The sequence below is a fragment of the Carya illinoinensis genome, chromosome 4 (genome assembly GCF_018687715.1).
Source record: "Carya illinoinensis cultivar Pawnee chromosome 4, C.illinoinensisPawnee_v1, whole genome shotgun sequence".
NCBI lineage: Eukaryota > Viridiplantae > Streptophyta > Magnoliopsida > Fagales > Juglandaceae > Carya > Carya illinoinensis.
In genome coordinates, this window is record NC_056755.1 from 1,760,421 (window position 1) to 1,775,824 (window position 15,404).

At 40.8% G+C, this 15,404-nt stretch overlaps 1 protein-coding gene across 7 annotated transcripts in view; it reads right to left on the reverse strand.

Annotated features, from left to right (window-relative positions):
• Positions 1 to 15,404, reverse strand: part of LOC122308408 (inositol hexakisphosphate and diphosphoinositol-pentakisphosphate kinase VIP1-like) — a 38,251-nt gene that overhangs the window by 7,413 nt on the left and 15,434 nt on the right. For all 7 annotated transcript variants that reach the window (XM_043121710.1, XM_043121709.1, XM_043121711.1 and 4 more), the window contains 10 exons: positions 12,147 to 12,232; positions 11,664 to 11,870; positions 11,473 to 11,572; positions 11,306 to 11,376; positions 2,201 to 2,282; positions 1,571 to 1,729; positions 1,388 to 1,430; positions 609 to 691; positions 417 to 479; positions 268 to 342 (listed from right to left, as the gene is read on the reverse strand). In XM_043121710.1, coding sequence (XP_042977644.1) covers positions 268 to 342; positions 417 to 479; positions 609 to 691; positions 1,388 to 1,430; positions 1,571 to 1,729; positions 2,201 to 2,282; positions 11,306 to 11,376; positions 11,473 to 11,572; positions 11,664 to 11,870; positions 12,147 to 12,232 — 969 coding nt within the window. The remainder of the gene's footprint in view (positions 1 to 267; positions 343 to 416; positions 480 to 608; positions 692 to 1,387; positions 1,431 to 1,570; positions 1,730 to 2,200; positions 2,283 to 11,305; positions 11,377 to 11,472; positions 11,573 to 11,663; positions 11,871 to 12,146; positions 12,233 to 15,404) is intronic.

A 15,404-nucleotide genomic window follows, 5' to 3' on the forward strand; every position in this document is an offset into this window, starting at 1 on the left:
GATTCCCATTTAAAGCTCTCCTATTAGTCAAATAATCTTTAAATGCTTTTTTTTTTTTGGATCAGTAATCAAGTAGTTTTATTCAAAATAACTGGCAAATCCCAAGTGCACAGGGTATATACTTGAAACAAATAATCTTTAAATGCTAAATTAAGCACAATTATGCAGCAGAAGCCAGAAACCATTCTTTTCACAGAAATTATGACGATAACCATATATGATAGACTAAAACCTTCTGCATAACTCATATGTAGGAGTGAAACAAACCTTGGCCTCTTTCATCTCAACACTGGCATTTTCAAGTCCATCCAGCATAGAAGAGTCCTTGCTAACAAGTGAAACCTTGAAAGAGGTGACAAAGTCAGTCATAAAACCTAAACTTCAAAAAGCACTCAAAACCTTAAAAAGCTACAGACCAGGATTGGGGTTAGCTGCCCTTCTAAGTCAAGAAGGCCTTTGGCAAATGCAGCTGCAGACATCTGCCAATGTAAATTGTAGATTATACCAAAGTGAAATGTTAATGATCATAAATGCTGGAAGTACAGTCTGAGAAACTTCAAGGAAAGGCAAGTGTTAAAAGACCAGTACAAGAAATACTATGGCCATACCTGCACACGACCTTCATCAGAACTATAAATTTTAAGATCATGACGAAATGTACTATGGAGGCGAAGTAGGCCAGTGCCTTCACCTGTAATTGAATACAAATTCAACAAGATACACACACACAAGAGGGATAACTGCATAAAATTGGCCTCGCAGCTGTAAAGCCGGTAAGTCCTTTGATGTTATAAAATAAAACAATAAATAAATCGAGCCAGTCAGGACTACTAGTGTAGAGAAGTTGCGAGAGATACCAATGATCTGTCCATAAACTCCAATTTTGTGTTGAAAGTGTAAAGCCTCCATCCAAATTAGGTTATGGATTCATTGTGACTAAAAAGAAACATTTATTTAGTGAATTGGCACTAGACAATACACGGCCACTGGATATATTGGCCATAGTGCAGTGGACTAATGTCATGTTCACCAACCAAAGGTGATGTAACATTGTGCCCATTGTTATGAAATCATATTCATCAGTAACTATTTAGAAGATGGCTGGCTGCAGGGAAGAAAGCTAAGTCAAACAGTTGGATATTTCATGAATCCAATCATGTACAAATCCTCCATAATCCATAGTCTAGTTTTGAATTAGATAAGGACTACAGAACTGCCATTGAATAAAAAGAACGGCTATGTGAAAATAATAAAGAAAACTATTGAATGACTCAAATGCTTCTTCATATGTCAACATAGTTGGAGCAAACTACCCAAAGTTTAAAAGGTAAGATAGCAAGTTTTATTTTAATCATTTTAGAAAATGAAAAAGATCAATGAACATAACCTGGATACATGTTATATCGGAAATATCTTCCCAATTCTTCAGCCTGAAAAGAAATGAAAGAACAAAATCAAAACTAAGGGGCTAAACAAAAAGGTTTTACAATTTGTTACAAACAACAATTTTGCATTAGTTCTCATATATGCTAAGACAAAAAAAGGTGTAGGATGCATTGATTATCATCACCTGCTTTCTGCCAGCATGTGTAAGAACACCCCCATATTTAAGGACCATGAGAGCTTCCACGGGTTGTTCTTCTTCCCCTTCACCATTGCTTCTTGCAACTTTAACCCACTTCAATGGCTTTAGTTGAACCTTCCTATAAATACCAGAAAAATGTCCACCCTGGATACACAAGAGAGAAAAGAACTACAGCAAAAACTACTTAACTGAAAACAGAATATGATGATCATCTGAATCTCATATAAAATTTAATTAACATATTTACGCATGTAACGGAAACCCCATCTTTGTATCACATGCAGCAGGCTACATTTTACACACATTGCCTCAAGTTGAGGAATAACAATCCAACTTTAATCATATAACTAATTTGTCTTCCTTTGGTAAAACATCAAAAGTTAATAACTTTGTCAATGACTTGTTATGGTTGGTGAAATTAATAAAAACATTTGCACCGCACGGTTCTCTTTGTGAGAAATAAATTCACTGATGAAAATAAGAAAACATATGAAGATGACTATACTAGAGCTGGATATCTAAAATAGAATTCAAGACTTTGTCCAGGATAACCGGTGCCAATAAAAAAAAGGGTATCTAATGTAAAATGCATGAAACAAGGTGAAACTAAATAACCTCCTCAAGCACTGCTTTGACTTGGCGAAGCTTTTCTGCATGCTCGAAGTCTTCTGTTTCACTGTCACTCTCTCGACCTGGTCTAGATAATATAAATAATCATCAATAATAGGTTTATTAAGATACAAATTGATGTAAATAATCCTAAATAATAATCATCAATTTTCATTTTTATTTTATATATAAGCCATATTAGCACAAAAACAAAATGTCATAAGGCTGTTTTGGTACTTCTAGGGAAGTATGGCCTGGGAATAGAATGGTTTTTCAAATTCTATCCCAGAAATAAAATCCACAATTCCTTCTAGGAGGGTTGAATTGGTCCGAAACTTTCAAAGTTGGTGGTGGAGGATTGAATTGGGGTAAAATTTTCAAATTTGGTGTTGGAGACTGGAACCTGGGGGATTCACATAAGTTTTACTTCACCGAGCAAGAACTTGACGACATTCTATTTATTTATAAATGATGCAGAAATTTTAATAAAGCGCAAAGGAACACAATCCAAGTACACATGAAGTATACAAAAGGATATGTCTATTTAGCTAGAACAAAAAAAGCAAAATTCCTTCAACTCTAAAATATTGGATAATTGATAGCTGGTGTAAGATCCAACCAAGCATGGAGATTGTTGTTGATGACATTTTGATTAATGAGAAAAAATGCTGCAGGAGTGCTTGACCTGAACATATTGATGCCCGGTATGACCACAAAGCTACATGAATCATGATCTCTGAGATGTTTTGGAATAATTTACCACATGGACTTGTTTAAATCTCAGTCATTGACTCCAAAATCAATGGGAGTACTTTTGCCACATCGGCATTTTATCACTTCAAATTCAAATTCAATGTGCTAAATTTGGTAAATGCTAAGATGGCAAATACTTGCACCTCAAAGTGGTAAATGCTTCTATGACAAAATTCCCACAATTGATTTTGAATTCAATGGATGAAATTTAGAGAAATCCACCCAGTAGATTACCTAAGGAAATAGAGGATGTTAATCCAAGCTACATCCTTGGTTGGCCATATGTGATTGTTAGACTACAAATTAAATAATTAAATTCACATTTTGGTAATTTTTTTGTTTTTGATAGGTAAAAGAAAATTTATTGATCCTTGTAAATAGGCAAAGCCCGAGTACACAGGGAGTATACAAGAAAAGCCTAGTTACAAAAACTATGTGCTACGGATAGTAGCATACAAGTCATTAATTCCCATGCCATTCCATGCAATAGAGTGGGCCCAAAGTAACAAAGTATGAAAGAAAAAGTCCCTAAAGCTGTCCGGGGAACGCTCCTTATCCTCAAAATAGCGGCCATTTCTTTCATTCCATGTGCACCACATTAGGCATAAAGGTATCATCTTCCATACAGCAGCGATCTGGCGATTGCCCATAATCCTTTGCCAACAAGACAATAGGTCTATCACCCTCTTGGGCATGACCCATGCAATGTCAAGCCTCAAGAAGATTGCATCCCATAAAGCCTTAACTACTTCGCAATGAAGGAGAAGATGGTCCGCCGATTCGCCGTTGCGTTTGCACATGTAGCACCAGTCCATTACGTAAAATCCACGCTTTCTTAGTTTGTCGATTGTTAAGATTTTACCATGGGAGGCCACCCAACCAAAAAAAGAGACTTTGAGGGGAACATTGCTCCTCCAAATGCTCTTCCAGGGGAAAGCATTGGAAGAGTGTGTCGACAAGGCTTTATGGTATGAGCGGACCGAGAATTTCTTGTTCCCTGTGCCAGTCCAAAGTAGTTTGTCCTCCCTTCCTGCCCTTAGCTTCAGCGAGTATAGCACTCTATAGAACTCAGTGATGTCCCCCATCTCCCAATCTTGTACAGCTCTGGTGAAACTTACAGACCAAGTGATGGAGTCAGAATTAATGCACATATAATCAGCCACTGAAGAACCTTGATCCAACGCGATCCTATAAAGAGAGGGAAAAGCATTTTTTGAGATCACGTCTCCACACCAACGGTCATGCCAAAATTTTGTCCGCGTGCCTCTTCCCACCTCGAACCTGCAGTTGCCAAGAAACTCATCCCAGCCCTTCCGGATATATTTCCAAACTCCCACACCATAGGCCCCTCTGACTTCATTTGAGCACCAACCTCCCCATGCACACCCATATTTGATTTCTAAAATGTTTTTCCAAAGAGCGTCTCCCTCAAGATGAAAGCGCCATAACCATTTCCCAAGGAGTAACTTGTTGAAGGTTCTCAAATTTCGTAGGCCCAAACCTCCACAAGATAATGAGGTGCATACTTTTTCCCATTTGATCAAATGGAACTTCTTTGTATTCTCTAAGCCTCCCTATAGAAAGTCACGAAAGATCTTTTCCAGTCTATACGAAACCCCTGCAGGCACTGGAAAAAGTGAGAGGAAATACGTTGGAAGATTGGATAGCGTACTCTTAATAAGTGTGATTCTCCCGCCCTTTGACAAGTAGATTCTCTTCCATCCCACGAGTTTGCCTTCAACTTTGTCCACGATTCGTTCCCACATTACCTTAGAATTATGGGGGGCTCCCAAAGGGAGTCCAAGATACTTCATTGGTAATGTTGCGACTTTGCATTCCAAGATGGCAGCCACTTCCCCTAAGTTGTTAACCGAGCCAACGGGAACTACTTCCGACTTAGATAAATTCACCTTGAGACCAGATACAGCTTTGAAGCAAAGAAGAAGTGCTCTGAGGGAGCGGATCTGATCCAGATCCGGATCACAAAAAATCAGCGTATCATCGGCAAAGAGGAAATGAGAAACCACCATGCGTGTTGAACCGCCCACCGAATAACCTGAGATGAAGCCTGAAACCACTGCCCTGTCCAACATTCTGCTCAGTACGTCCATGACAATGATGAATAAGAGTGGGGATAAAGGGTCCCCTTGTCTCAAACCCCGAGAGCTGTTGAAGAAGCCTTCGGGAGTGCCGTCGATCAAAACAGAAAATCTGGCAGTTGTAATACAGTGTTTGATCCACTGACACCATCTTGTCCCAAAACCATGCCTACTAAGAATATACAACATAAAATCTCAGTTCACATGATCAAAAGCCTTTTTCATATCCAGTTTACACAAGATACCTCGAGTGTCGGTTCTGACTCTACTCTCTAGACATTCATTGGCAATGAGGACCGAGTCTAAAATTTGTCTTCCTTTTACAAAGGCGTTTTGTGACTTCAAGATAATCTTCCCCATGACTTCGCTCAACCGCTTCGCTAGGACTTTAGAGATGATCTTGTAAACTTCACTTATCAAACTTATAGGGCAAAAATCATTCACTTCCACCGATCTTGTTCTCTTGGGAATAAGAGCAATGAAGGAGGCATTAAGGCTCTTCTCAAATTTCATAAAAGAGTGAAATTCCAAGAAAACCTTCATGATGTCCTCTTTAACAACTTCCCAACAAGTGTGAAAAAAAACCATTGGAAAGCCATCCGGTCCTGGGGCTTTATCTTTGTTCATACCTTTTATCACACCAAACACCTCATTTTCTTCAAAGGGCCTCTCCAACCATGCGGCGGTAGTGTGGTCAATGGAGTCAAAAGCTAGGCCGTCCGTCTTGGGTCTCCAAAGGTACTACTCTGTCAGAAGCTTCTCAAAGGAGCGGACAACATGGTTCTTAATTTCATCTCGACCCGATATAACCCTGCCCTCCTCATGGAGTACCTCTATAGCGTTGTTCCTTCTATGGGAGTTAGCGACCCTATGGAAAAACTTTGCGCTTCTATCCCCTTCCTTTAACCAAAGGGCCCGTGATTTTTGCCTCCACGAGATTTCCTCCATGAGTGTGATTTTTTCCAGCTCTGCAAGTACTACAAGTCTTCTAGTCCTGTCCTCAAGAGATGACGTCATATCTACTTCTCTCTCATCTAGCTGCTGTAACTCCGTAAAGAGTTTGTCCCGCTAGTCTTTGATGTGCCCAAAGACTTCCAAATTCCATTTTCTGAGGTCATTCTTTAATACTTTAAGCTTTCTTGCTAAGACGAAACTAGGAGAGCCTGTGAAAAGATAAGAGGCCCACCACGAATGGATTTTTTCAACAAATCCGTCAACTTTTAACCACATGTTCTCGAACTTAAAGTATCTTCGTCCCTCTTGAAGACCTCCACAATCTAGTAATATGGGGAAATGATCCGAGCAAAGCCGAGGAAGCCACTTCTGACACAAGTTGGGAAAGTGAGTCTCCCAGGAAGGAGAGACAACAAACCTATCCAATCTCGACCAAGCTCTTTCGTTTGACCAAGTGAAATCTCCCCCTGCCAAAAGGAGATCCACCAAGTTTAAGTCAAAGAGAAGGGCTGAGAAGTCAGCCATAGCTGAGCCCAAATTAGAAACCCCCGACCGCTTGCTCGGAAACCGAGTGATGTTGAAATCGTCCCCGATACACCACGGAATATCCCACCAACAGCATAGGCCAGCTAACTCATCCCAGAGAAGTTTTCTACTATTATCATCATTTGGCCCATAAACTCCTACAAAACCCCAAACAAAGTCATCATCCACATTCGAGAAAGAGCATGCTAACGAAAATTCCCCGACAAAGTCCTCCACGAGATTGACTACTCGCTTATCCCACATTAATATGATACCCCTTGAAGCACCCTTAGAAACAAGAGTGGTCCATCCTGCATAAGGGCAATTCCACAAGCTTCTTATTATGTGCTTGTCAATAAGTTTTAATTTTGTCTCCTGTAAGCAGATAATATCCGCTTTCCAATCCCGTAATAAGTTCTTCACTTTGATGCGCTTGTTTAGGTCATTCAAGTCACGAACATTCCAAGAAAGAATCTTGGGCTTCATGGATCACCAAGATTCACCCTATCCTTGTGCCGTCCCCTGCACGCGCGCTACCCTCTTGTGCATCATAGTTAATGAAGCAAGCAAGTCTCTTGAGTTCCCTATCCTTCTTCATTGCTGATCTAGCAAGTAAAGGTTGGCCTAATTTTATTGCGATGAGAAGAGCTTGCAACTGATCCTCATAGCCCTCGCAAGACATCCCTAAACAATGGCTCATATCCTTAATCTTCTGAAAAATCCAATCTACTTGTGGATCAGCCGAAGGTTCTGTTGATGGCAATGAGCATAAAGGACTTGGCGTATCCCCAGGTACATACAGATCGGTTGCTAGTGCGTCTGCCCCAAATTCCTTGCATACCAATTGGAGATCAGAACAGTATAGTGGCCCTTCATCCGAAGTACTCCCACCCACCGAGGAGTTGTCAACCACTTCCAACTCAGTTTCCAAGATCCTTGAGAGTGACTTAGAGAAACCCAAAGAGTGTTGAGAAGTATCGGAAGCATCACCCACGTTTGGCCCCAGTGGAAGAGAGAGTTTCATCCCAATAGAACTGTTAACGGCAAGGGTGGAAGCCAGAATAGGAGCCGAGTGGTTGTCGGAGATCGTCGGCCCCTTCTGTGACCATGGGGAAGGAGTGGTGGCCTGAGAACCACTGATGGAGTCCAAACGCGTGGCCTCTATGGGGGAAAAAGTCTCAGCTGATGCCTCTGGGGAAAACGCCGATAAAACCGAGGTAACCACCGTGTTCGTCGGCTGTTTCTGCACCGGAAGGGTGGTCGGGGAAGTCGCCGGCAAAGTCTGTACCGGCAGGTCACAGTTAGCCGACTGATTGATATCGGAAAAAGGCTCAGTTGATGCCTTTGGGGAGGACGCCGGCAAGACCGAGTTAACCACGTGTTCGTCGGCAGTTTTTGCGCCGGCAAGGTGGTCGGGGAAGTCACCGGAAAAGTCTGTACCGGCGGGTCACAGTTAGCCGACTGATTGATAACCCGTAGGACCTGTGCTGTGCCGGTAGATGGGTTCTCCACCCGTGTGTTCTCAGCCCGTGGGTTCGGGCTTATGTGTTGGATGGGCTGGCCCATGGGGAGGCTCAAAGCCCCATCCATGTTTTCACCAACTCCTGCCCGTGGGCTTGTGGGCCGTGGGTCATGGGCTTTAAAAGCAACCCGCGCTTTTAACCCAAGTCCATCCCCATCCTTTGACCCAATGGAGACCAACGTCTCCTCTTTTAACCCAAGCACGTCCCTTCCCATAATAGAGACTTCAGGAACCCGCATAGATGCAGCAGTGGAAGACGTGATCACCTTGTTCAGTCCCATCACCATGCTCAGTCCCATATCAACCTTTTGCATTAATAAGGAAACTTCTTCTAGTACACCAGAAAGTTGTGCTTTGACAGCCCAAAACACACCTTCAACCTCTCCCAACTTTTTACCACTGTCAGAAAATGTCCCCACGTCCACAGAGAAAAGACCAAAAGCTTCATCCTTCATGTCCATGGCAGAACTACACCCTGCCTCAGAACCTACAGCCATGGCGTACGATTTCAAGGCATGGACAGACTTGTCATCCCGTCACTGGACTCTTTCTGGTTACACCACCGTGTGCTCAGCCGCCTTTTTGAGGTTATAAGCAAAGCCCTCCCAACCACTATCCTTTATGCCTTCCGGAATGATTAGAGAACCTCTTCTCCTACCATTGTTAAACTCCTCCAAAAGTAGGTAGCTGCCTCTAGAGTTTCTGAGAAGCTGCAGAGTAAGAATTCCATTACCCACCCTCTGTTTTTTGAAGAAATCATTTCTCCACCTAGTTTTGATGGCTTCTCCCGCCATAGATACCATCCACGAAGCTGCCGAGCCATTTAAGAGAAGGAACATGGTCAAGCGTCTGTTCCTCTCTGTGATGAGAAAACCATTGCCACCAACTTTCGAGAAAATGAAGGTTTTTGATTCCACCGTAAAGCGTCTAAGTTCTTCCATCTTAAAACTAAAACTGGGAAAGAAGAGTACTAGTAACAGAAAGAGAGGGAGTAGAAGAAAACAAGAGAGGAGATATCAACTCCGGCGAGGAGCGCCGGAGTGGGGGTACGGTGTTTGCATGCAGGGGACTAGGGAGCTAGGGAGGAATATCATGAGAGAGTGTTTCAAGAGTTCTTTACACTTTTGGTAATTTAACAAGGTATTAGGGTATGCTTTTCTGTTTTTATTGATATAGTCATTTAAGGATTCTCACACATTCTGGGCCAAAATATCTTTTCCTAAAAATAGACACTCTCCCACTTCCACTCTTGCTCCTATTCTTGATCTCACACCATACTCTAGTATCCTAGTTCTAGAAAGCAGCTTCCCTCAAGAAAAATCAAATTAAGTTTGAACAGGGAATTGGCCTCCTATGCCTTGACCCCTGACATAGAAAGAACTAGATGTATCACTAGAACTAAGAAACCATTCCATGGAAAATAACGAGTCAATCAGAAAAGAATTAAATAAAGTAATGCTTGCTGTCTAAATAATGACTGCATCAAAGAGTGAACACCCTAGGAAATAATTTTCGTTTTATGTGTGATATTTTCTGGGTGCCTAGGAATAGGAGTTGGATTTCCAGAGTTGTTCTTAAGCCTATTTAGAGCATCCCCATCCGGTTCCCTATAAAATTCCCTATAATTTAACTCAAAAATCACATTTCCTTAAATTTATCCCCAAATTTTATTCATCTTCTAAAAACCTTCTACATCCCATTTCTCATCCCTATCTCTATTCTATTAAATAATATTTCTCTATTCTTTTTTTATTACTTTTTTTTCTCTCTTCCATTTACCATCTTAACTACTAAATCTTTTGTCTTATTATCTTTTTTTTTTTTCATATAAATCAAATTATATAAAATAAATACTTCACTTACTGTAATATAAATACTTTTTTTTATTGATATTGAATTTCCCAAAAAAAAATTTCATAGGCACTATAATCCAAATAATTTCTCCAGCCACCCTCTCTCCTCTTTCTTCATCTCCACGAAAAAAAATCTCAGCAACCTGCAAGTCTCACGGAACACCTCTCCCTCAAAACCTCACTTGTTCCAATGTCCCAAAAACTCTAGATCTCTCTCCGAAAATCTCCCTTCGTTCCCCATAAGGAAGCCTCCTTCTTGCCCAGTCTGTTCTCGCTTAGCCCCTTCGTGGGACCCTCCTTTCGTCCTCATCCTATCCGTAAGACAATTTCTCTCTCTTGCTTTCTTCATGCCCTTATTTGCAGCTCAAAACAAAATGTATTGGCTGTGGAGATGAATGATTAAGTTTTGAAAACTTAAATTTTAGTGTCTATATACTGCGTGAATTTTTGGTGCTGAAGTGCAAGGGGAGTGGCCAACCGTTTACAGAAAAGAAGACGCGGGATGAAGGAGAGAATGCTCGGGAAATGAAACGATGCGGATGTACAGTACTTCAACAAATATGGAGAATTCTTGTACAGACCGGAAAAGAAGATCGCATAATGGGGAACGGGATGGAGATAGATTTTTGAGCAAAACCTTTAATTATTCCCTAAATTATAGGGAAAAATAGAAGATGCAGATCCGGATGGGGATGCTCTTAAGGGTCTCAAGGACCTGTTCCTACAGTATTAAGTGTGTTTTTGGGTTTTCCTTGTAAAAAGATGAGGCCTTAGTTCCTTATCAAGTGTCAATTAGGTAGATGATTGACCGTCTTTTCAAAAAGCAAGCTATTCTATCAGTAGTTGGATCATCTTCTCATTGCTCTTTCAATTTTCTGACGCTGCATTAACTTCCTTCTGTCACTGGTGTAGTGTGTTGTGTTTCTGATAAAAACACAGTTTCACTAAATTCAATAACATCAAAGCTACACATCTTAGTAACTCTGGAAAGGGGAAAATACATGCAAAATTCATTAGGAGTTTCAAATAGAACACGTCTACTTGTTCTGGTTTTGACCTTGGATTCATCCATATATGTGGCATAAATATTGTATCTGACTTCTAATGGTGAACTGAAAAATGCTATGCATGTACAATCAGTACCATTGACTGTCCAGTGATTTAAGATTTCTATGAAAATAATCACTCTAAGCTCAGAAAAAAGAAATTATTGAATATATACAGTTGTTTAAAAATATCTTTTCTCAAGAGGAGAACCAATTATTCTAAAAGCACTGAAAGATTTCATTTTAGACAGCAACCACACCATGCATTTTAAAAACTTATAAATGTGATGATTTCTTCTGGGGTAGGGTGATAAGGGGGACATTGATATGTCCATCAACTTTTAAATGTAACGTGATACCTAGTACGAGGTACAAGCATTCGTGTAGCATCCAACAAATCTTGCAACTGAATGGCACTTTTAAGTTTTGTCTGTAGAATGACAACCAACAGAAAAATTTCCCATAAGTGGCTAGATAACTCAATACAGAAACTAGTATTTAAATATGTCGAGGTAAGAATAATGACCTCACATCTTGGTCGTCCCCCATTGTATTTTAACATCAAGCTTAACAGCTTTTCCTCAGTAACCTTCAACTTTACCTTTTGTTTAGGAGTCCTATCACCACTACAAAATCAAAAGACGGATAAGAATGAAAAAGAAAAAAGAAAAGGGAAGCAACTAATCTAAGGAACAGACTGGGGAAAACACCACATACTGACGAATAACGGCGATTACACAACGTAGTTCCTCAGACTGCCCGAATGTGCCAATAATTCCACTTCCCTGACGAGTTAATCCCTCAGAAGGCTGGACTGATTCATTGAGTTTCCAAGGTAAAGTTGGTGGAATCACTGAAGAAAGATGAGGAGCTTTTTCATCTAAAAACATCTTCCTTAACACACAAGCAGCATCATCATAATACCTGCATTTGGAAAGGAAAACCATGTATGTATACCTTTTGCAACACAGTAACATAAGAAATTTCTGGAGCTAAGAAGATAAGGCAGTAAAAAATGAAAAATCGGCTTGGTCAATCTATTCAGCCTGTGATGTAGAAAATCTCACTATAAATATAAAACAGAAATGCAAAGAAGATAACAAATTATTTTAATTCATGTTGGGATCATGCCGGCATATCAAAGCAAGTATCCCCATTGAATAACTCTAATGTAAGAAATTTAGGAAAAGCCAGGATTACTTGTAAGAGTTTTTCACAAAGCTCCACCCATTCACATCACAAACATATGAATGCCCATCAGAACGCAAGAGATCAAACCCGCAAACCTGCAAGTAATGAAATTGACTAACAAATTGACATAAAGTAAAAATAATTTAACAAGAAGGAATTTTTTTTTTTTGATAAGTAACAAGAAGGAATTTCTTGATGCAGGAAGAGCATACATCTAGTCATCTAGACATTTGAGCGCATCCTAACATGCCGTATAATTCATAGCAGTACTTATCTCTCGACATGAATAAGAACCAGCAGCCATATAATAGCAGTATGTCAACATGTTTAAGAACCAGAGTAGATTTGTTTCTGTAAAATACATATTACCCCTGTATAACAGAAAAAACATTTGCAAGAGTTCTGTGGAATTTGTAGAACTCACTCATATATGCCTATAGAAACAGAATTTTATATGTTTTCATTCTAATTTCTAGAACTCCAATGAGCTCAACAAATCTATGAAGAGTAAGTCTTTTTGAGAGAGTTCAAATGATTAGACTCTAAAATAGGATGGAAAATATCTGATACAACATGTTCTGCAAAAATGTCAACGTACAACAGTCCATCTTTTATTTGTGATATTTGTAATACTATACAGTTGTAGTAGTTTAGATTATATATAGAGGTCGGCTAGTCAATGCTGCTAAATAGAGGGAGGCTACATACGGCGCTGCGGTCTAAACATCAGGCGTAATTTTAGGGGCTCTTCCCGCTCAAATTAGACAGTCTATAGTCATGTAAAGAGGTTCTATATAAGGAGAATAAATCCTCAGGAAAAAGTGATCGAATTCAATCCATTTTGACATGGTATCAGAGCTTTCTTAAATTTTTTTCGATTTATTTTGTTTCGGTCTATCTCTAGTGTTGTGGTCCTTTGAGGCTGTCGATAGTTCTCTGCAGAACTTCTAGGATCTTGGACCGTGATCTGAAGCTCGGGAATTTCCTCAGCAAATCAAGCCCGTGCTCTGAAGCTCGGGAATTTCCCCCAGCAGATTAAAAAAAAAAAAAAAAAAAAATTCGTGATACCTGTATTAGGAAACCCATTCGGCAAGCTCGTGCTCCTCAGTCCTTGTCGTGTAATCTCCACCGGTCAAGATCGATCACCCCGGTGCTCTGCTGTAACACAGTTTCAGATCTTCGGTCAGATCTTCTGTCATTCTCGGTTGCTTATTTTTTTTTTTTTTTTGATAAGTAAACAGTAGTATTAATGATAAAGGACAGAGTCCAAGTACACAAGAAGGTATACAGATGGAGCATCTATCTAGTTCGATACATTAGAAACAAGAAAATCATGAAGACTTAGGCCATTAAATTCTATTGCTATGGCCCAAAGGCATAAAGTACGGAAAAATAAAGACCGAAGCTCCTCTAAAGACCGCTCCTTATCTTCAAACGTCCGATCATTACGTTCACGCCATAAGCACCACATGATGCATATGGGGACCATCTTCCACACTGCTTTGATTTGAGGGACCCCACCCGGAATTGCCCAGCTGGCCAGAAGCTCAACTACTGAAGCCGGCATTACCCAGTTTAACTCTAAGCGACTGAACACTTCGCTCCACAAAGCTCTAGCTATCTCACAATGTAGCAAGAGATGATCCACTGATTCACCCTCTTTTTTGCACATACAGCACCAATCTGAGATAATTATTCGACGCTTACGCAGATTATCTGTTGTCAATATCTTCCCTAGAGCCGCTGTCCATGTGAAGAAGAGTGCTTTGGGGGGTGCCTTATTTCTCCACAGGCTTCTCCAAGGGAATTGGGAATCCGTTCGACATGTAAGAGATTTATAAAAAGAGCAGACCGAGAAAATACCTTTACCTGCCGGTATCCACCACAACTTATCTGCACACGAAACCTGTAGTCTCGCTGAATATACACGATTGAAAAAAGCCTCAAAACAGTTCATTTCCCAATCTTGGGCAGCTCTACTAAAAGTGACATCCCATAGGACTTGGTCCCCTGAGAGAACCATAAGGTCTGCCACTGAAGCTTCTTGGTCACAGGCCACTAGAAAGACAGATGGAAACGCATCTTTTAAGGCCTCCTCCCCACACCATATGTCCCTCCAAAATTTTACACGAGTACCCTCCCCCGCCACCAGTTTAGTGTGTCGAACAAATACCCCCCACCCTCTTCTTATGTGCTTCCAAACCCCCACGCCGTATGTACCATTCCCCTCTCTAGTACACCATCCGCCCCACAAGCTACCATGTTTGTAGTCCACGACCCGTTTCCAAAGTGCTTCCGGTTCCACATTATATCTCCAAAGCCACTTCCCCAGAAGGGCCCGATTAAACGTTCTCAAATTCTTAATCCCCAACCCACCTGACTGAATTGGCCTGCATACCTTTGCCCAGCTGACTAGATGAAATTTTTGTTCCTTCCCCAACCCACTCCATAAGAAGTCTCGATATAGTTTTTCGATCCGGGCCGCCACACTTGCTGGAATTGTAAAAAGAGACAAAAAATAGGTTGGTAAGTTAGAAAGGGTACTCTTTATTAGTGTCACCCGGCCTCCTTTAGACAGGTACAATCTCTTCCACCCTACCAATCTTCGTTCAATCTTTTCGATTACTGTATCCCAAGTAGATATGGCCCTTGAGGCGGCTCCCAAAGGTAATCCCAAATAAGTCATAGGGAGGGACCCCACCTTACACCCAAGTATATTGGCCAGGTGTCGAGTGTTACTTACATTCCCAACTGGTACTAACTCTGTCTTCTCAAAATTCACTTTTAGTCCTGACGCTGCTTCGAAGCATAAGAGTAGCGCCTTTAGTGTCTTCAATTGGTCTTGCTCTGCCTCGCAGAAAATTAGGGTGTCATCTGCAAAAAGTAAATGTGATATCGAGATAAAACCCCTACGTGAATCTCCAACTGAAAATCCAGCCATAAAACCATTTCTGACCACCGCCTCTGTCATCCTACTCAAAGCTTCCATGACAATAACAAAGAGTAGTGGGGATAAGGGATCGCCCTGTCGTAGTCCACGAGAGCTACTAAAGAAACCTTCTGGGCTACCATTAATCAACACAGAGAATCTTGCCGTCGAGATGCACCACCTAATCCATGAACACCATTTTTCCCCAAAACCACATCTCTTCAGCAAATAAAGGAGGAAGTCCCAGTTAACATGATCGTATGCCTTTTCCATATCTAGTTTACACATTATACCTGCTTTACCAAACTTTAATCTACTATCCAGGCACTCATTGGCAA